Here is a 21,472-nt window from a genome sequence, read left to right as displayed (position 1 = left end):
GTTAGAGATGGACCTTTCTACAGTGTGGGGGTTCCTATAGTTTTGGAGGGCCCTTTCTGTAACTTAGGGGTCTTCTTCTTCTGCAGATCTTTTTATCTCCAAATATCCTTATCCTATTGTCTTTAACCATGACTGTCCATTATAATTAGGGATTTTAAAAAATCCTGATGCCCAGACCTCACTTAATCATATGTCTGGGGATGGAACCAAAGTACCGGTATTTTCAAGGCTCCCTAGGTGATCCCATTGTGCAACCACCGTCTCGCTCCCTGAACCTGGTCTACCTCTCGAGAGTTTATGCCATGCATCAGACATTATTTGAATCCTGACTCTACCGTTTGGGCAATCCTCTGTACTTTTGTTTTCTCATCCGTTTTGTGGGGATAATAACAGTATCTACGTCAAAGGTTTGTTGAAAGAACTGCATGAAAACATATGTAAGCCTAGAAGAGTCTCTGGCATGTAGTAGGTTTAACTCGTGTGCGGACGACAGGGCCTGGTAAATGTTAACACAGTATTTATGCTCTTACCATGAGACAGGCAGCATTCTAAGCAGTTGACATGTGCTAGTCGATATATTTTGTGGCGTTGAAGATCTAAAGTAAGAAAAATGACATAAATAAAATGTATCTTCAGGATTTCCTTACCTGGCAGGATCTATTGTTTCAAACTACCCATTTAATTCACACCCCGGTGAACTCTCTGCACCCCTTGTCATCCTGTGTGTCTTCTCACCTCCCATCAAAATCTCTTCAAAAGCTCTACAGAAGTTCTGTACATGCCAAAGCAACCGCGGTGACTAAATTAAGAGCTCATCAATAGTCAGTCCAATACCTTATTGCTTCTTGTCAAGTCTAGTGCCAGGTAAGCTCTTTGCGGAATCACTAAACTAATTCACCTTGTAAAAGATTGTACTAATACATTTGGCAACAGAGATGGAGACACTGAGTTCACGTGAATGACGGGGTGTGAGAAAATAATTGCACAGCACCGACTATGCACTAGGCACTCTTCACGCGTCCTGAATTTTCATCGTCGTAGGAGGTGGGTGTTCAGGTGATCCCTTGTGGTACAACAAATCCCTTCACACTTAGTCCCTTAAAGTAACAATTATTTTGCTTGTGAATTTGTAGTTAGGTGGTTGCATAGCAGGGACAGCCCCGCTCTGTTCCAAGATGGCTCAAAAGGGGGATGACGTATCCACTGTCGAGATGGTTCACTCTTCTCCTCCCAGCCTTCATGGAACCACCCTGGTGGCCCCGGCTCCTTACTCACAGCCCCAGGCCAGCTCTGGGATGGGCTGGGCTAGAAAACTCTTGCTGTGAAAATGTAGTTCTCCAGCTCAGCCTCTCCACTCTCCATTCCAAGGGGAGCCGTGTCTGCGCTTGGGGAGAAGCCAAGCCAAGCAAAAGATTTCGACAGCTAACGGAGGAAACACACCCACTGAGGTTCTCATAGCAACATAATCACGCACAGGCAGCAGCCTATTTCGGTGGGAGCTCGTTTCAGCCCCCCTCCTCCCTGGTTAGTCACTGAGTGGCTGCACACGCAGCAGCAGCGTGGGGTGGGGGCAGAGTGTTGGGCTGAAAGTCGGGAGGCTGGGGAGCTGGGTCGTCAGCTTGCTGTAGGACCACCGACAGATGTCCTCCTCTCTCTGATTTGGGGGTCCTTATCTGTAAAATGAGAGGATTGGGCCAAAGACCTGTGAGGATTCCTTCTTTCCTGATTTTCTTTGTACAGGTACTGAGAACCTTTTGGTAGGGGATCAGATGTCTCTCAGAGTCTTTCGTCTCTGAGAAGATGGCTTAGAGAAAAGAGGCTTCAAGAGGGTAAAAGTCATTCTTGAAGCTTCTTGCTACATTTTCTTTTCATCCTCTCCTCTTCTCTCCTTACCCCTCACTTCCCACCTTGACTTAGTGCAATGTACCTCTCTTTGCCTGGGGACCTAGTGACGGACGCATCTTTAGTCCTGAGCACGATTCTGGCCCTTTTCTTCAATGGACTCTGAGGTTAGTTGAGGACAGTCAGGCTCACACTTCCTGGCTGTCAAAGGTGATGATAAAAGCAAAGAGGGCATTTGGACCGATCTCCCCAATCAGGTGCAGATATGAAGTGAATAGAGCCAGATGCTCAAGGAACATCTTTTAGGTCGCTGTCCTTGACTTGTAGTCTGAAAGCTTGAACGTGTAGCTGTTTTGAGGAGTGAGCCTGAATGTCCTGTTGCAACAGGAGAGGCAGAGTGGGGTCCCGCCTTTGTTCCGTCTCCCACCGCCTGACAGATGGCCAGTAAGACAGAGAAAAAGCAGCTTTCAAAGTGAAGACAGGAATGCATTGAATAAAAATTCACACCCCCTGCTGCCGCCCAAACTCCCTTAAAAAAGGATCAAGAGAATCTTAATGGGTATGTGACATCCTCCCTTTCTCCCATAAAAGGGACTTCGAAATCTGGCGATGATGGGGGAGGGGTGAGGAGAGGGAAATGTGTGGGCAGGGGGCTGCGGGCAAGACTGGGGTAGGGGGAGCACGACTTCAGCCTCATCCGTTTGACTTTCTCCCACCCTCTTTCCCAAGCCACCTCTGGCTGCCACCTTCGCCCCACCCTCTCAGCCCGAGAGGGGCTTGGAGTCCCAAGAGCCTTGGACAGGGACAGCGGGAGAAAAGGATCCATAATGATACCACCCTTAACCCTAGAGTTGGAGTTAAGGGCCCTCCCCCATCCAGACACCTACCCCTTCGTTCCCGAAACCATAATTGGCCCAGGAAGGATCCAGGAGCTGGCGAGGAGCAGGAGAGTTGGGGCGGGGCGGAGAGGGGTGGGAGCGAGGTAACGGTGGCCCAGTCTTGCCCAGAGCTTGCCCTCGGTGGGAGGACGCGAACCGGCTCTAAACCCGCAAGAGCCTCGCCCGGGCACCTGCCTCCTCCGAGCCCCCGCGCAGCCCTTGCCCCCGCGCGGGCCGTGCGTGGCGCCGGGGGGTGGAGGCGGCCGAGGGACCCTCGGCGGCGGGGGAGGGGCCGGCCCGGGGGCGCTGGGGGCCCGCGGTCTGCGCCCAGCCGCCGCCCGCCGTGCCGAGCCTCCGCCCCCGCCCCCACTCGCCCGGCTCAGCCCGGGGAGCGGCGCGCAGGCAGCGAGCGGCTTCGCCCGGCGGCCCGCACAAGTTGAGAGGAGTTGGCTGCCCGCGGCCGGCCGGACTTCGCGAGCCGCCCGGAGGCCGCCGCCGCCGTGGAGCCTTCGGGGCTGCTCCTCCCGCTTAGCCCGCAGCGCGGGTGGACAGGGGCGGGGGTCGGGGCGCGCCGGGAGAACTTGCAACTGTGTGAAGGAATCCGGAGCAGATGAGAAGGGAGGAAAATAAAAGAAAGTGGAGACTGCAGAAAAGACTCAACCGTGGCGGATCGTGCCGGCTGACGCTCCAGCGGAGGGGCTGGGTTGGATTTTTCTCTCCCATTCTCTCGCTCTCTCTTTTAAAGCGACACCAGCTCTCTCTCTTTCTCCGCTGTCTCTGCCACCAAACCCTTGCTGGCTCTTATGGGCATGAAACACTCCTCCCGCTGCCTGCTCCTACGGAGGAAAATGGCGGAGAACGCCGCCGAGAGCACCGAGGTAAGCAGGCGACGGCCCAGGCCCCCGCGCCCGCCGCCCGCCCGGACCCCGCGCCGCCGCCGCCGCCGCCGCCGCTCAGCGCCGTGCCAAACTTTCCCCAGCTCCATCCCGCTCGCTGCAGCCGGCCGAGTGTGTGTGTGTCTGTGTGTGTGTGTACGTGGCGGTGGGGGGGGGAAGTTCATGTCTCAGGTCCCCTCCCTCCTGAAAATGCAAAAGAGTCGCTCTCACCCCCACCACCCTCTCCTGCCACCCGCTGCTCCCTTCTCCATCCCTCAAGCCCCAACCCCTGGCGGCCGCGCTCCCCTGCCCTCTCCTCCGGGCTCCGTTAGGGCTCGCCAGTCCAGGCTTTGTGTGGAGCCCGGTGGGTGATCCCGGGGCCGGGTCTGCTCCCCGCGGCGCCCTGGCCACCCCCTGCTGCCGCCTCAGCTTTACCCTTCAAGCTCGAGGCAGCCCGAGCCCTCGGTCCCCGCGGCAGCGCGGAGAGCTCCCGGCCGCGGGGGCCGAGCCGGTGGCAGAACCTGGGCACCTCCAAAAGACCCCCTGGCCCAGCTCCGGGCCGGGGGAAGTCTGCGATCTTCGGATCTAGAGCCGCCTCGGGGGCGCTAAACCTGCGGAGGGCGCGCGGGCCGCGGCCACTTTCAGCACCACGGACAGCGCCCGCGCCTGCCGCAGCCGAGCCTGCGCGGGTGGCGGGGGCCGCGCGCCGCCGGCTGCGGAGAAACGGGTCTGCAGCCGCCTGTCCCGCAGGAGGAGAGGAGGTCGCTGGGGCTCCGCAGACTGTGCGCTTGCCCCTCCGCCTTGGGCAGCCCAACGGCCGCCCTTTCCGTGCTCTCTAGCTGCCCGGAGCCTCAGACAGCCCTGCTGGGCTTGGCGTCCCGAGACTCGAGGCTGTGCTTCCTCGCCTCGCACTGACCCTGCTGTCATTACAAGCGGACTGTTCCGTAGGCTCTGCGCACCTGTAGTCACGAAGGGGATCAGCGTGGGCAGCCCCCTTACCTTCTCCGAGAAACGGTGCGCCGAGGTGGGGGCGGAGTGGGGTATGTGTGTGAAGATCGTCCCTTACTCGGTGGCAGGAAAAAGACACAGAGCAAACTCCCGGGCGCTATTAATAGCGGGGTGTCTGGTGGGGCTGCCGTACAGTTCACATATGGTTACCCATATGCAGCGGGGGGCGGGGATGGGGGTGTGGCGCGGGGACTGTCCCTCTGTCTTGCCAGAATGCAAGAAGGTGCAGAGACCCTTCCCGATTCTCTTCCCTGGAGGTCTTAACTCTGCAGCTAACCCTACTCCACAGCGTTAGCAGCAAAGCCTTAAAAATCTCCATTCTCTGAGAGACTAGAAGCAGCATGCATCTGGCAACTGCCGATTTGAAAGAAACACGCTCTGGGACTTGAAAGCAGTGGGGCATTCAGAAGCTAATGCTGTCTCCTTGAGTTAGGGCAAAGCCAGAACCGGCGTCCCCTACCACTTCCTCTTCCCCACCCCCCACCCGAGAGCAGACATTCGGATGATGTGTAGTGCAGGGCAGCTAGCCTCCCAGCAGAGAGCCAGCCTTTCCGATCCCCTCGCCCTCCACCCTCGGATCACCCACCAGTGGAGAAGGTTTCTAAAAATAGCTCAGAGTCTCAAGGCCCTGCTTGTGCAAAGTGTTAGGCACGCGGCAAGCAGCAGTCCCTGCAGCCAGGTGGCTGGAGCCCTGGAAGCGACAAGGCGCTTCCTCCAGCATCCACCTCCCCCCACCCCAGCCTTGTTTTTATATAAAAAAAGTTTTTGTGGGTCCCTTTCAACCGTACCCCCGCCATTGTGCGGGGTCTGGTGCAGACCCCTGCCAGGTTCTGCAGTGTGCAGTGGCGGCTGCTGGGCTCCCAATCTCAGCGAGGGTTAAAGGCGTCCGGAGCAGGCAGAGCGACGAGCGCCAGGCTATTTTTACTTGCTTCCCCCGCCGGTCCTCGCTCCCCCTTCTCAGCAGTTGCACATGCCAGCTCTGCTCAAGGCATCAATGAAAACAGCAGTAGAGGCAGCCCAGCTCCTGCAAGCAAAAAAACCTGGGCACAGCACAAAAGGGGGGTGGGGAACAAACCCAGCTGGGGATCCTTGGAGAGGAATGAGGCGGGTGGGGGGTTCGGTTCTTAGCAACTTCCTTTGAGAAGGGGTGGAACCCAGACTTCGTCAAACGTGCCCAGCGGAGGCATCCAGGCAGCGTGACAATCACTTGGTTTTCCTCCAGGAACTGGCTGTTTTTGGAATAAGCCAGGACTAGAGCAGCACTTTCAAAAGTGGGGTATCGTGGGTTTGCCTGCATTTATGGTGGGAGAGAGAGGGGAGAGCCCACCTCTGTGTATGTGTGGGTGGGTGGCGGTGATGGTGGTAACGGTCCTTGTTCTTAATTCAACACGTCTTTATCAAGCACTGACTCTGTACCGGGAATAACTAGGTACCCGAGATCCAAACAGGGGGACCAACTGGTCCCTGCCCTCAAGGGACTCATGGTATGGTGGACAATTGTGCTGGGTAATCCTGTAGCCACCTTTTCTAGCCTTCTGTTGGTGTTGTTTGTAAGCTCTGTATCTCATTTCATCCTCACGATAATCCTGTGAGATAAGAAAAGGTTAGTACTCGTTTCTTATCACTTTATATTTGTCCTACACCAAGGCCGAGGCTGCGGCTGAGGTCAAGCAGTGTCTGAAAGTCATCTGATGGGTGAAGTCTGTCTTGGAACACAGATTGCCCCCACTGTGATTCATTGCTCTTTGCCCTACCCGTGCTATTTCTAAAAAGATGCCATGTGTGAATGGGAGTAGATGAGGAGTGGGAGGAGAGGAATACTTTGGAAGGGAGCGATGCAACGATGGGGTAGGCAGGAGGGTGGAGGAGGTGTTCTTTCACAAGGTAAAGATAGGGAAAGATATTCCAACCGTTGGGCAGGATGGAGAAAGTGAGGAAGAAAAGTACTTTTATTGTGACCAAAGCTTCCTTCCACAAAGTGAAGTAACGAGCTAGGGTGTAGGGACATCAAAGTGACAGGCTTGGTGGGCACAGCTGGCACTGGATGGTCCTGGGTGCACTCTTTAACCACTTTGACCTCAGTCCCCTTCCTTGTCTGTGTGGGGTATCAGAAATGCCAGGACAGCCCCTGGCACATGGTAAACACACATGGTGTTAATTCTATGTATGCTTTCTCCAGATATGCCTCTCTTCCTCAGCTAAGGACATTACCCCTACCTCACCTCTGCCCTCACTGCGGCTCTGGCCTCTGAACTGTTGGTCCTCCTCTCCATTCCAGCCTCATCATCACTACCGTACTTGACTGGCTTTCAGAAGCACAAATCTGCTCATGATCAGACATCTCTAAAAACTTGGGATGTTGCCCCATTGCCTACAGGATACTGGATAAGCCCAATTTCCCTATGATATCATACAAGGCCCTTTAGTACCTGCCCCATGCAATTCTCCGAAAAGATCACTGACTTCATACCTGAATGTCTTTGTGCACGCTCTTCCCCCTGACTGTGCTGCTCTTTTCCCAGTCTTCTTGCTGGAAAAAATCTACCTCAACCTGCAAGACCCAACTCAAATGTCCCTTCCTCTGGGCGGCCTTTCCGGATCTGCCATTTATCCTCTCTTCCCAGGGAGAGTGACTGCTCCTCCTTATATGTTTCTAATGCTCGTCCTTCACTTTTCCCATTGCGGGATAATTGGCTTTCTATATGTCTATTTCTCCAGTTAGATAATGAACTCTTTTTTGGTATTTCCTGTTCTTAGCACTGTGTCTGACACACAGTAGATAATAAATGTTAATAAATGTTGACTGAATTGATTCATGTGATTGTGAATAAGCTCTTGAGCCTTCTAGTTTTTAGTCACTCACAGCTTTCTGAAAATTCGGATTTCTATCCCCCACCCCTCTGCTGTACTTAGGTTATTGTGAAGCTTTAAAACTCAAAATGGGTAAAGATTCTGGCAATCAAGGTGCTATGGCCGCTGAAAGCATGGGTACCTTTTGGTAATTTCTGTGCCTATTCAATACTCAGTAATTCCTGACTCTTGCTATGTGGTGTTCATCTGGATAGCAGTTTAATGGATTAATCACGATGTCCGGTTATGAACCAGGGGGGGATAATGGTGCCTTCCGCACTGTTGCTTGCTTTACTGATTCTTGGTGAAATGCGTTATTTATGGTGGTGACTCTCTGATTGGGGTTTTATCACCTCAAAGGAGAGCCCCCAGAGGTGGGGAAACAGTTTTAGCAAAGAGTCATTTGGGGAGACTGTTTTTTAAAGGTCCTGTTCACTTGCTTGCCCAGGCAGAGAGAATAATTATGGGTTGGGAAAAATCCTTCAATATGACAGTGGGATTAGGGGTTGCAATGAGTTATGGGGATAACTGAGCTGACTTTTGGCATGGTGTATCTTTGTGGTTTGGGCTAATGGATCCTTCTTCTTGGGAAAGTTACTTTCAGCTGAATGTGTGGTCCAATTATACCAAGGTCAGAGACTTGAGGAAGTGGGGCAAGCAGAGGCAGGACTCAGGCCCACTTCTCTGAGGATGGTCTGCTTCTGCGTCTCTTTCTGAAGAGTGCGGGCACGAACTAACCACATAGCCTCTGGTGCCTGACCGCCCGGTTGTAAATCCAGCTCTGGACTTAGTAGATGTGTTGCTATGTTGAACAAGTTGCTTAACCTCTCTGAGCCTCATAAAATTGCTGCGATGGTTAAATGGATTAATTCATGCAAAGGGATTAGAACATTGCCTTGTACATGATGAGCGCTCAATAAGTGTTTATGATTGTTATCCTGCTAGCTTTCAGGAGTCTTGCCAAAAAAGTGCAAACTGGATGAATTCTCCCACTTCCTCATTTCTCCAGCTGAAATGATCCATAAAACCATAGCCTGCATCATGTTTTCCTCCCTCAGCAAACACTAATTTCTGTCCTTAAGTGAGCTCAGGAGAATTAAGAAGATGCCCACATTTTTTTCCCCTGGCAAATTTGGCTTTTCCGAGAGTCCTAAATTGGCTTTTGGCTGTCAAAGAGGGTGAAACACAACACTCCCTTCTCCGATTCAGGAGTGGGTTTCTTTCCTCCTCTTTGCTAACTGCGATGTGAAGTGATTATCACATCCCAGTATGGAACATGCAAGAATCTGTAAAAACAGTCCTTACACCTTGGAGTTGATGCTGCCAGCAGGGGAAAAATGGGCAGCGTGAAAGTATGTGAACTGCCAAGGTAACTGCAAGCAGCTCCTGTGTGTGTGAGAAGCAGGCAGGTGGTGCCGTTGCAAACTGGCTTGGCCACAGGGTAGAGTGAGCGCAGGAAAGAAGGAGCCTCCAAGAGGTTGTCCTTCTGTCCATGCTTCTGCCTCCCAGCACACTTAACCCCGGATGTGTAGTTGGCCACTTGGTCTCTTGTTAAACAGGTTCAGAGAAGGCAAGTTCCCCAACCTCCTTAAGCATTTCAGTAGTCAGGAAGTTCTTCTTGAAGTCTGAGTTCAATCTCTTCTATTGCAATTGGAGTCACCTTTGTTTATGCTATTCTAAAAGTAGATGAAAACGGGCTGGTTACCTTTCCATTCTGGGTTGTATTAGGCTATCACTCTCCTTGTTAGTTTTTGTTCCAAATTATCTCAATCTCTTTCTCTGATATTCTGGTATTATCCTTCTAATAGGAACAGTTAGGAGAAGAGTATTTGAGAAAATTTGCCTCTTGAATATTATTCAGCCAAAAATATACAAAATACCCAGGGGGATATTTCACACATCAAATGTCTTTTCCTCCTTCTCTTGTTATAAGAATTCCCTCAAGCATCACAGCTCATCCCAGATTTGTGATGGGTAACCCATAAGTAAAGATCTCTTTTTAAAGTGTAATTTTATAAGAGAAAACAGCTTGATATGCATATTTTCATAAACTCCTAGAATCTTAGAGCCGGGTGGAAACTCGAATCATTTAAACCAGGAGATAAGAACACTCGTTCAATATCACAGAGCTCTTCGGTGCTGGTGCTGGGACCCTGAGGACTCCTAGGCCTGTGCTATTTATACCTCCTTTACACGAGGAACCTGATTTATTGTTTTTATTTTTTGTGCCGACTCTCCAGTAGATCCTGATCTGTACTATCTAAAACCATTGTTTCTCTACATAAAAGCTAGGAATTGTGTATAATGAGAGCCCCCTCTTTTTTTATAGCACTTAAAACGCTCGTTTAATATATTTCATCCTATGTAACACCATGAGTTACATATGATCCCCACTGTACAGGTGAATTAACTGGAGCAGACAGTTAGCATTACTTGCTCAAGATCCCGCTGCTAGTAAGCGGTGGAGCTGGGACGCAGACGCTGGTTCTCTAGCCACTGAAACCCCTCCTTTTTCCAGCCCACCAGGCTGTGAAGGCGTGAGAAGAACCAGAGTAGAAACTTAAAATGTGAAAAAAAAGGATGGAGAAATGAACAGGAGAGATGTGGGGAGGGTGACTCTGGAAGAATCCTCAGAGGAGACCCCAGCCCCACTTCCCTTTTCCAGGCTTCTGCCACCTGTCTCGCCGTCTTCGCTTCCCCGGTCCTCAATACTTGTGCCCTGTGGATGGCAGGAACTTGGCGTAACTGTGGCAGGGGCGATTATCACCCCGCTCCTCCTATACCTCTAAGATATCCCTAGGCCTGGAGTCCTAGCCGGTGGGCCAGGGGAAAACTCTTGTCTAACAAGTACGCCTGTCTGGACGCTCGACCCCAGGCCATCGGTATTAAGCTTGGACTTTCATCCAGCTGCGTTACTGTGATAAAACGAACACCAAAGACTTCCGGATGGGAACTTTGTTTTGTGAATGTGTTTTTATAGTTTTATCAGCTGTGTCACTTTCCCAGGGCTGCTGTCATAAATTGCCACAAACCACGTGGCTTAAAACAACAGAAATTTATTCTTTCACAATTCCGGAAGCCAGAAGTCTAAAATCCAGGTGTCAGCAGGGTTGGTTCCTTCTGGAGGTTCCAAGGGAGAATCTGTTCCTTGCCTTTCTCCCAGCTTTGGGTGGTCGCCGGTTGTGCTCAGCGTTCCGTGGCTTGCAGATACGTCGTCCCGGTATCTGCCTTCATCCTCCCGTGGCCTTCTTCCCCGTGCGTGTGTCTGTCTGCATCTCTTCTCCTCCTCTTATAAGGACAACGTCGTGTGGGATTAGGGCCCACTCTAATCCGGTATGACTTCCCCTTAACTTGATTACATCTGCACAGACCTTATTTCCAAATGAGGTCACGTTCACGGGAACCAGGGATTAGGACTTCAACACGTCTTTTTGGGCGACACAATTCAATGCGTGGCATCACCCACAACAGCGCCCACCATGTCGAAAATGGCTGATCCACCACCAAACGAGCGCGTAAATAGGCCTCAGAATCGCGTGTGGTCAGAGAAGGTTGTCTCTGTCTCCCTCCGCTGGGCACCTGGCCCCCGGCTTCCCAGGGTCTTTAGCACGGCCTTTTCCTTAATCAGTAGCAATAATTATAACAGGAGTTACCGTTTTCATGTCCGTATTCTGTGTCGGGCACGGTGTTCGGTACTTTCTAAACATTGCCTTATTTAACTTACACAACGTTACAAAGCAAGTCTCATTAATTCCATTTTGCAGTTGAGGAAACTAAACTTGCAGGGGTTAATTATCCTGACCGAGATAGTGAGTGGCAGAGTTGGAATGTTCTCTGCTGTGGACGTGGCCTCTCTCCTCTCTTTTATCCACTTCTCCAACCTTGAGCTTGTCCTTCCCTTTGCCTCATACAGGCTCCCCCCTGCCTGGAGATCTGGGAAGGCACTGATAAACCTCCATATGTGGGACATGGCCTGTAACCGACTGGAGCTGGTGGCCCCGTAGTGGGCTCCCTGGATTCGATCCCCTCATCCTCCCAGAGAATTTGCTTTGTGGTCGTCAGAGGAGTTATTTTAGTGGGAGAATTGTGAGCCTATCACCAGCTTATTTGAAGAGCTATCCTGGAGGACAGCAGGGACGATGAACAATGAAACCACGCGGGCGGCTGACTTTGTGGCCCGAGGCGGTTCTGTGTGCAGGTTAAGGTGCGGGCTCTGGGGCTGCCGTGCCTGGGCTCGTAGCTCCACTGTGCGGCTTGCTAGCTTGCACCAGGTGCTGACACTGTCTGTGCCTGGGTTTTATCATCTGTGTTACGGGTAAGGGTGCATTGTCCCATAAGGATCTTGTGAGGATTAAGTGGGTTATTTCATACTAAGTATACACCTGGCACATGGTAAATACTTCAGAAAGATTAGCTATTATTAATAATCTGGGCTTACCTGGTGGTGTCCCAAAGGGAGAACAGATAAATGAAGGGCCTTTTTGGTGGTATAATGTCACTAGGAGAGGCGAAAGTGGAGCAGTTGAAGGAAGGCCCCTTTGATTCAGGCAATTCATTCTCGGTCAGCCAGACAGAGCCAGGAAAACAGCTGGCAACGGGGCTGTTTAGCACCCCTTCCCAGGGCGCCACTAGCCCCCAGGGGAAGTGCCCCAGTTACAGGAGGGAACAGAGATTCCCTGTGACCCATGGGCTGCCTACCCCAGCTCACACTCTGCTCTGGGCTCTAGAACTCCAGTGTCTGGCAGCATCTATGGGACGAAAGTGAAACCTCACGAGTCCCTAAAGACGTGAGAGACCTGGGCACAGAGAGGGCCAGTCACAAGGGACAGCAGACCTGCTAAGTGCAGGCTCAGCGCCTCAGCCTCTTGGTGCTCCCCACCCCTGTCCTCGCTCCTAGAGAGCCCAAGTCCTGCTTGTTGATTATTGGATTGATTGGTGACTTTCCCCACATTCCCACTGAGAGAAACTGAGGCATGGGGGAAGGAGAGAGAGAGAAGAGAGATATGCTCAGGCTGACATGACAAATTGGGTGTTTAATTACCAAGTTAAACTCCCTGTCCTCTTGGCCTTAAATCCCGCAGAATATGTACTGTATGAGACCAAATTGGGCTAATGCCACTATAAAGGGAACGGCTATTAGCAAATTCATCAATTAGGGCCCCATTTGTCGCTCTATTGTGAAAGATAATCTCCTGTTAGCTGAAGCAAAGTGGTGGCCTTTCAAGGCTCGGCCTCCCAGAAAATGAAAGACTGTAATTCCCACAGACGCATTACATTCAAGGACTTCATCTCTCCCTGACAAGCAGTTATGACAGCAATTCTCGGAGGAGGATCAATGTGAGAGTTCTACAGATGATTACAGGCCGTCGGGAGTGCAGACAGGGCCCTCACTAAGGCACGTCCTCTATTAACATGCATTAGTGCAACTTTTGCCTGTAGATACATAGTACAAACTTGGTGCCTATGATTGAATGAACAAAGGAAATAAACCTGTACGTTGCATAGACCATGCCAACCGCCTTTTGTTAGACTCTCTTTCTACTCCTCCTTCCCCCAAATTAAAGCTGTCGAGCCAGTACGGTGTAGGGGAGAGTTTTGGAGTCACATCTGAGTTTGAATCCATTTTCATCCCTGTGGGATTATAAAGCCCATTTCATAGGGTAGCCACGAGGATTAAATTTGATAATGGGATAAGACAGAAAGAAGCTTGACATATGTTTTCTTCATTTTCCTCCTATTATAACTTTATTTGCCCAGCCTTTGTTTTGCTTTTAGGGGAAAATTTATAGTTCGAAGTGGGAACAGTTGCTTCGGGTGTCAACGAGAGTAGATATAAATGGCCCAGTCTGGGCAGACCGCGGGGCGTGTGGGGAGGAGTGCACACGTCAGAGTCCGGAGGTACACTGTACAGAAGAACATGCTCATACACTTGCATACTCACTCTATGCGGTCTGCAATTCATAACATGGAATACTTAAGGCACGAATTGAACTACTGGCCTGGAACTTCTGAGCCAGACACAGGGTCTGACGTCTCGCCACGAGGGAGCCTGGTGCGTGTGGGACAAATGCTAGGGTGGGCTGGTGTGGGTGTAGTTGAGGGAGAGTCTCGCAGAGACAGATCCACGTTTCAGGATCAGAGGGCTGTGCAGCCCTGACTTTGCAGCTGACATGTGTCAGGTACTACCTCACTCCCGGTGCTGTGGTCTTCCTCAGGGCTGGGTCCTGGGTCGCCTTCCTCCTCTCTGCGTATTCTCTCTAGGTGATGCCGTCCTCTCTCTCAGCTGCTTTGCTGGTTCATGTCAGTGATTGTCGGGCTCAGAACTGCAGCCCAGATCTCTCTCCTGGGCTTGGCCCCCCACATCTTACTGTCTACAGGACATCTCCTCCTGGATGTCTCATGGGCACCTCGGGGTCCTCTGGGTCCCCTCTGGAGTCCTCACCTCTTCCCTCCTCCTGCCAGCCTCATCTTGCTTAGTAGTAAGTCACCAAAGTCACAAACCTGGACTCTGCTCTCTCCTTTCTCCACAACAAGGCCTGGGGACACTACATCTTAAGTATTTCTCCTCTTTGTCCTGACTGTCCTCATGCCCTGCCTGCTCTGGTCGTCCTGGTTCGTGTCCCTTCACCTCTTGCCCAGATCTCTGTGGTGACTTTCCAGGTGTTGTCCCCACACCCTCCCTTTGCTTGCTCTGATCTGTTCTCAGAGCAGCATGAGTGCACATTCTAAAATGGAAATCTGATTATACTTCTCCCCTCCGGAGACCGTTCGTGGCTTTTCCATTACTCTTAGGGTAATGACCCACCTCCTTACCACAGCTCACGAGACTCTGCGAAATCATGCCCCCGAATGCTTTTGCGTCTGCATTTCTCAGGAGTCCTTCCCTTTTGCTCCAGCCATACTCAGCTGCTCACCTCCTCTCCTCAGCAGGGAGCTCCTACTCTTTCTTCAGGTCTCAGCTGAGATGTCACTTCTTCGAGGAAGCCTCCCTGACACCACTCCTTTAACCCAAGTCTGGCTTAGTTGCCCCACTGTACTGCCTTGGTGACAGGGCACAGCACACTGCAAGTATTCCCTGGCGTTCTGTCTATAAGCCAACAGAAACCTCTTCTCCTTTCTTTCTCCCATTCCCAGCCTGTGTTGTTGACCACTGAATCTCCAGCATCTACCTCTCTGAGCAAGGGAGAATTCTCAGATAGGCAACAGTAACTGGCACGACGTAAGTCTTAGAAAGGACTGGAAAGTCAGGGCTTTGCCTGGGGCAGTGGGGAATTTCTTGCACTTCGGCAGTGGCAAGAGGCAGCAGAGACATCAGAGAGGCGTCTTTGAAAAACTTTGCTTTAGGCAGGGGGTTTAGCGTTCGGATCAAACAATATAGTTCCCCCCTTGACCTGATCCATCATCATTGGCTGGTCTGAGCAAGAGGTACAGTGGGGGTTGTCCCCAGGCCAGGAGCAGGGATGTGAACTGCCTGACGTTGTGCCCCTAAAGGCAGGCACGCAGGCCCCGGGCTTGGCTCTGAGGCAGGCTCTGTGGAGCAGACCCGACTCGCTCCCAGCCTGGCCCAGGCCGCCTTTGCCCACGCGTGCTCTGGGTCTGGCGCTGTCGTGCACTCTTCTATTTATGAGGTTACGCCCAAGTTCTAGTGTTCTTTACCACTGTAGGATGACTAGAATTAGCAAGACTATACTATGTAGTTTCAATTAGCTAGAAGGAGGATATTGAATATTCCCAACACAAAGGAATGATAAATGTTTGAGACGGTGGGTATGCTAATTACCTTGATCTGATCACCGTGCATTATATGTATTGAAATATCACTCTATATCCTATGAATATATACAATTATTATTTATCCACTAAAAAGAGAAAAAATAAAATCAAATTTAAAAATACATAAAAATAGGATGCTCCCTACTCTAGGCGGTAAAGAAAACCAAACCGATGGCTTGGGCTGCCTGTAGCACCGGGCCCTGGGGCTTTGTCCGCAAGGCCAGCTGCGGTGGCTTTTCCTGGAGGCTTAACCAAAGCTCTGCCAAGCCCCTTCTTCTTCCAGCTTCGCTTCAGCGCCGGAGGTTGGAGTCTGAGAGCTCTGCAGGGTTAGCCTCCACCTCTGGAGCGTGCTCTGCGTGGTCCAGTCAAGACGGTGGGGACACCTTTGGAGCCCCAGGGAGGAACTTCCTCAACTCTCCTCTGTCATTCACGACAGTTCCTCAGGCCCTCAGCCGATGCCCAGTAACACAGCGACAGTAGAGAACCAGGAGCCAGAACCCATGACCTGGCGCTGCTGCCACGTGACGACAGACAGTTCCCCACCTGAGAAAGGGATGAGATGACCCCCACCCGCCCCGCTCTATGGGGTTGCCCCTTACATAAATGGAGACCCACAGGCCTGAGGACATCCGGAGAAGGCGGGAGGTGCCGCGCAAGCCTTCACCTCTGCTGTCATTAACTCCCCATCTCAAGTGCCTGCGGGAGCGGCTTCGTGCCTGCCTCCCTGGCTGTGTTGTCCCTGGAGGTGGAGGCCAGCTCCACGTGGCGGCCCCTTCCTCACGGCCCACGTGTGCTAAATTCGTGCTGTTGAAATGGTGAGATGCTCTCCCGTAGGTGGCAAATGGCGTAGAAAGTGGAGGTTTGGGGAAAGGCAGAAAGGTGCGGTTAATCTGGGCTCCGGCTCAGCGGGGAGCTGAACCCTTCTGGGGCCCCGAGCTGGACAAGGGGTGCTCGCAGCCCGCAGGCAGTTACTTGTCTGGGGAAGAAAGAACTTGCTCCAGCAATCTCTGCCTTCATTTTTGATTCCCACCTGCCGGCTCAGTCTTCTTCCTCTCTCCCATCCCCAGGCCTGGGGTCTGTGCTTCTAAGAGCAAGAGCGCTCTTTTCAGGCAGGAGAGACTCCGAAGGGCTCACTGTCCCGAGGCATCCCCGGCGCCTCTGCTCCGGCTGCGAGCCTGGCTGTGGCGAGAATCCGCCTCAGGCAGCCGCTCCTCGGGCGCCGGTTTGGCTGGGCAGTGGGTGCCTACCCTCACACAGGTGTGGAGGATCCAGCCTGCTCCGAATGTGAAAAGGGCTAAGGGGGGAGGAAGATTTGAGTTCCACACCTGTTAGAGCCGTTCTTCTCTGGCCTTGCTCAGCGTGTTGTGCTGGATCATTCGTTCGGAGGTGCTCAGGCCCGGCTTCCCTCCCAGGACCTAGGATGTTCTATTCTTCTGGGTCCCCTGGCTGGTGCCGGCAGCCGAGCTCCACGCTGGGGGTGGTAGTGGTGGTGGTGGTGATCCTACTGCCACCCCTGCAGCTGCCCTCCTCTGACATGGCCCTTGCCGCCAGCCTTGGGACCCCGTGTGACTCAGTGCAATGGACTCTCCTTGGTCTCATCCCACCTGGCCGATCGACATCATTAGACACGGTTGGTGTTGCCTTTGACTTGATTCCCTCTGCTCTTTGGGCTTCTGAGCCCCGCTTTCTCCCGCCTTCCCGCTGCTCTGACTGCTCTGCCCAGCTCTCACGCGGGTCTCCTCCTCGCCCGATGATGCTGCCTCCACTCACTGCCCCTGGCTGATCTCATGCTCTTCCTCTGGCTGATTTCTCCTCCTCAGGGCTCTGCAGGCCCCTCAAATCCAACGTGACCTGGGCTGAGCTCCTCACCTCTCCCCCACCTTTGCTCACTGGCTTCTCTCACTGTCCGCCTGTCTGAGAAGGGCACTGCCATTCTCCCCTGTAGCCTGGCCAGACTCAGGACTCGGACCAGAGGCCTCCCTTACTCTTCTCTCCCCTCCCGCATCCCAGACACTCTATGCCCAAATCCTGATTATTCTACTTTCTTAACATCGTTTACTCCCGCCTCCTTCTCTCTACCACACCGCCTTAGATCAGCCCTCTGGCCTGGGCTGCTGCAGTTGGCCTGTGCTACAGGGGGACTCGGTAGATGCAGGTCGAGTGAACGAAGGCGTAAGCGAGTGAGTGATGGGTGGCGGTTGCTTGCTCAGAGCAGCGATGCAGGGGGTTGCTCTGCAGCTGGTTGGCATTGTGAGTTACCGTCAGGGTCCCCATTCTCCATCTCATTTGGCCTGAGTGGAGGTGCTTGGGTATAAAATCATTTTAGGATGAGATTCACGGGATTCAGGAGACTGGAATATAGTCCAGGCTCTGCAACTTGTTTACTATGTGACAGGTCCTTTCTCAGACTATTTCTGTCCCTGAGAGCACTGGAAAACCAGGGACCAAGGAGTTTGAGATGCTCAGTTGCTGTGCATCTACTGCGCAGTGTCCCCTCGGGGACCAAGATGGTGAAGGAGAACCTGCAGAAGTGGCTGAATCCACAAGAAGGTATCTTGGTAGTTTCTTATGCACAACATGGTTCGGTCCCCCAGCATCACCCTCCTCAGAAAGTTCTAACATGGGCTTCCATGCCCCTCTGTCCTCCCTTCCCCCAGGACTGAGTGGGCTTGGTCTTGGGGGTTCTGGAAGCCCCTTTGCAGAGCCCTGACACCTAAACCAAAGGGAGTATGTACCTGCTGAACAGACAACTCCTATTTCACTTTCCCTTACATTTTGGCTTGAGTAGAGATTTTATATTTAGGTTGAGTAGCTAACTGGGTGACCCCCAGCAAGTTCCTCAGACTCTTTGGGCCTGCTTAATGACACCTCACCTGGAGACGGGGCAAGAGCCACATGAGTCCTTGGGGTCCTTTCTGGGTTTCCTTCTGTTGATTCTGCTCTTCCAGCTGTAGCTTTTAGTGAGTCCAAGTGTGTTTTGTGACAATGCAGTCTTCTCTTTCCATGGTGAACTGCCTGTCATACTGTCTATACTCCATCAGACCTGGATCCTTTTGGAAAGCCAGCTATGTGCCTCTTCCATGTCACTTTTCCCATCCTCAGTCCCTTCCAAGGGTTCTGGAGACGAGAGCCAGCGTATGAGTAAAAACGGCATCGGAAGTTAGCAGTCGTGGAAAAATGTTTAATAGCAACTATTTTAGTTCAGTTCATTGCCTCAGCGGATCCATTCCCCACAGTATATAATTTTGCAGTGCTCTATTCTGTCCAATTTTAGATAATGAATAATAACAATTATACAGGTGTTGCTCTAGTGATTTCCTCCAAGGAGCTGAAGGTGACTTAGCACATCTTGAAATCCTTCTCCAGCCTCCAAATCCTGAAGGGTCGAGAGGGTCCAGGCAGAGGGAGGGGCAGGAGTGATCATGACTGTCCTTTGGAGAGGGAAGCTCTGAGGTGGGGACTCTGCCGGGATCAGAGAGCTGGCTTTGGGGCCAAGGCCGGGCCCTAAGCCCTGATCATCCTGCATCTTAGGCTGCTGTGTTGATTTTCCAGTTTCTGTCTTTTCTGGCCGTGGTAAGGTGCTCTCTTGTCCCCTACAGAATGCCGAGCAGTTCCATTTCCTCCAGGGTCGGTGCCTGTTTGGCTCGGTGGCAGAGCCCTGGGGTCTGGCACCGGGACCCTCAGGCTCACCTTGCTGGGGAGGCCAGGACCAGATTGCTGTTGGGGCGTGGCTGGCACTTCAGGCCTCAGGATGTGGCTTGAAGAGGGGCTGCTCACCCACACCCAGGGAGCCTTTCTGCATCCACCTGTTGTTTCGTTGAAGATCACCAAGATGAATTGTCAGGGGTCACGCTGCCTCCAGGTAGGGCAGGCCAAATGACAGGCAGAGCCTTTTCTAAGCACGCTGGCGCCTCACATTTGCACCTCAATTTGCTCTCTGCCCTTCTATACCCTGCTCTGTGGAGCTTTCCTTGGAAAGGTGACATTTCTGGTTGATTGAGTCCCCCTGTGGGAAGTGCCAACAGGTGCATCAGCAGGAGGTCAGAGAGGGGAGAAGGGAGAAGGACAATGAGGTCAGAGTGTTTGTTTCTCCAACTCCTTCCCTGCAGCGCACTGTCAACTGACTCCTTCCCTGAACTGACGCTGTCACGTCCAGCCCTCCCCACGCAGCCCTCACTGTCTCCGGGTTCCAGGAACTTCTCTCCTCTTGCCCCCTTATACCTAGGCGTCATCAGGGAGCTCCTTTGTGACCAGTCCTGGCGACCGCAACTGCAGCTTCCACTGAGCTACTCGGACGAACAGAAATGATTGATGTCATTCACTGAGCACTTGCTGTGCGCTGAGCTCCTTCCAAAGCTCTCAGTGTGGATTATCTCATTTAAATCTTAAACCGTCCTCTGAGCAGATACTAATAATATCCCTGATTAATCAATGAGGAAGCCGAGACACAGATAGGCTCAGTAAGTTCCCCAAGGTCACGGGTCACACAGGCGGTTTCAAACGCAAGCAGCCCTGCTCCAGAACTCACACTCCCCTGGCCGGCAGTGCAGGCCCTGGGCCAGTCGCACCAGCATCGCTTGGGAACTTGTTGGAAATGCAAATTCCTGCCCCATCCCAGACCTGCTGAATCCAAAGCTCTGGGGGCGGGGCCAAAAATCTGTTGTCCAGGTGGTCCTGCTGGACACTCGCTTGAGTCCCCACACTACACGGAAGCTTGACACGCACCATGTGAGTTCTGCACCCGCTGAGCCGTGTGGGGCCTGTTCTCCAGCCTGCTCTGCCCCCAGGTGTTGCCTTGGCTTGGGTGTCCCTATTTCCTTCCTGCTTTCTGGTGACCATGACCAGCCAGAAGTCCAGGTTCTCACGGTGCTTTCTCGGGTCTGTGTACCTGTTTTTCCCGGCTCTGCCTGTCACTGAGCTTCTTCTTTCTCTGGGCCTCGGCCCTCTAGTTGTGAGCATGGCGGTAATAAACAGCAGGGGTGCCTGGGCCAGACCTGCTCGTGGGTACGCTCCATCTGGCCCCACAGAGCCCAACACTCAAAAATCAGGAGACGCCTGATCAGACAGCAGCACGGGACCTCAGCCCCCTCTTAGAGGAGGGGTCACTCCCACCCGCCACAGCCACCCTGGCCTGCTGGCCCGTGGCGGATGTCTTCACCTGCACCTGCTCACTCCATGGGCTCACATCACCTGCATGGTCCCCTTAGACATGCTGGCTTGATCCTTGGGCTCAATAGCATCTAAGCCAACCTCTCTTCTTTCTACACATAGGAGTCCAAGTCCAGAGAGGGTAAAAGTTGACTCAAGGACACACAGCAAGTTAATGGTGAAGCTGGGACTAGAAATAAGAGCTCCTCAGTCCATGTGTGGCCTGTTCTCATCAAGTGGTCCTTTGTCTGAGGCGGAAGATCTCTGCGTACCTTGGAGCCTTCACAAACTGCCCCGTTAGCTTTCCTCTTCAAGATCTTTGTATGAGTCTAGATAAGGAAAGGCTCTGTCTAGTTTGTTGGAGATGGGCTCCAGCATGGCGTGATTCATGACTAGGACCAAATATTTGGGAAAATGACGAGGTACTTAAGAGAGAGCTCAGAACCCTGCACCACGGGGCCTGGAAGGGGTGACTTTAGCTGGGAGATATTCCGGACAGGGGCTGTTATCACTGGCCACTCCCACCTCGGGGTTGCGACCTGGGACCAGCGCTGCCTCTCATGAGTGTGTGTTAAAATATGGGAGGCATTTTCCTCCAGGCTTGAGTCCAGATTCTTCTAATTTCTAACTCTGTGACCTTGAACCAGTTACCTGTTTTCCCTGGGCCTCACTTTTCTTATCTATAAAGTGGTAATCATATATTCTATCTTCAAAAGATTAGCGTGAAGATCAAATGAAATAGTAGTAAAAGTGCACTCGGCACAGGGCCTGCTATGGTGACAGGTGACTGGCGTTTTGGTTGTGATGGTGGCTGTCGATGGGCATTGCTACCTGCTCACACGTCTGGGACGAATTTAGAAAAGCAGACCTGGTTTGCATGTTAGAGTGAGGGCCAAAGAGAGCAGAGAGCAACTTGTGGGCCCTGGTGATCGGGAAGGTGCCTGGGGAATGGAAGGGAAACTGGACTCCGAGCGTCCGCAATTCTGCCTAGCTCCACCGCTGCGGTGAGAGGCTGTGAGTGCTGCCATTTACTGACATCGGGGACTTGAGGGGAAGCCATTTAAACTCTCTGAGTCTCAGTCTCCTCTGCAGGCTGTG

General features: G+C 52.5%; 1 protein-coding gene and 1 long non-coding RNA gene across 2 annotated transcripts in view; one reads left to right on the top strand and one right to left on the bottom strand.

The window, feature by feature from the left end:
- Positions 1 to 1,093: 1,093 nt before the first annotated feature.
- Positions 1,094 to 4,682, bottom strand: LOC105815795. The gene is made up of 2 exons (XR_001137764.1): positions 4,595 to 4,682; positions 1,094 to 1,804 (listed from the first exon to the last, which is right to left on the bottom strand). It is a non-coding gene; the product is annotated as an uncharacterized LOC105815795 (long non-coding RNA).
- Positions 3,133 to 21,472, top strand: part of PRMT8 (protein arginine methyltransferase 8) — an 85,095-nt gene continuing 66,755 nt past the window's right edge. Inside the window, exon 1 of the mRNA XM_012651035.1 lies at positions 3,133 to 3,598. Coding sequence (XP_012506489.1) covers positions 3,524 to 3,598 — 75 coding nt within the window. The 5' untranslated portion in view covers positions 3,133 to 3,523. The remainder of the gene's footprint in view (positions 3,599 to 21,472) is intronic.

This window comes from Propithecus coquereli, unplaced genomic scaffold, assembly GCF_000956105.1.
Source record: "Propithecus coquereli isolate 6110/MARCELLA unplaced genomic scaffold, Pcoq_1.0 Scaffold346, whole genome shotgun sequence".
Lineage (NCBI taxonomy): Eukaryota > Metazoa > Chordata > Mammalia > Primates > Indriidae > Propithecus > Propithecus coquereli.
This window is presented reverse-complemented; position numbering and strand designations above follow the sequence as displayed.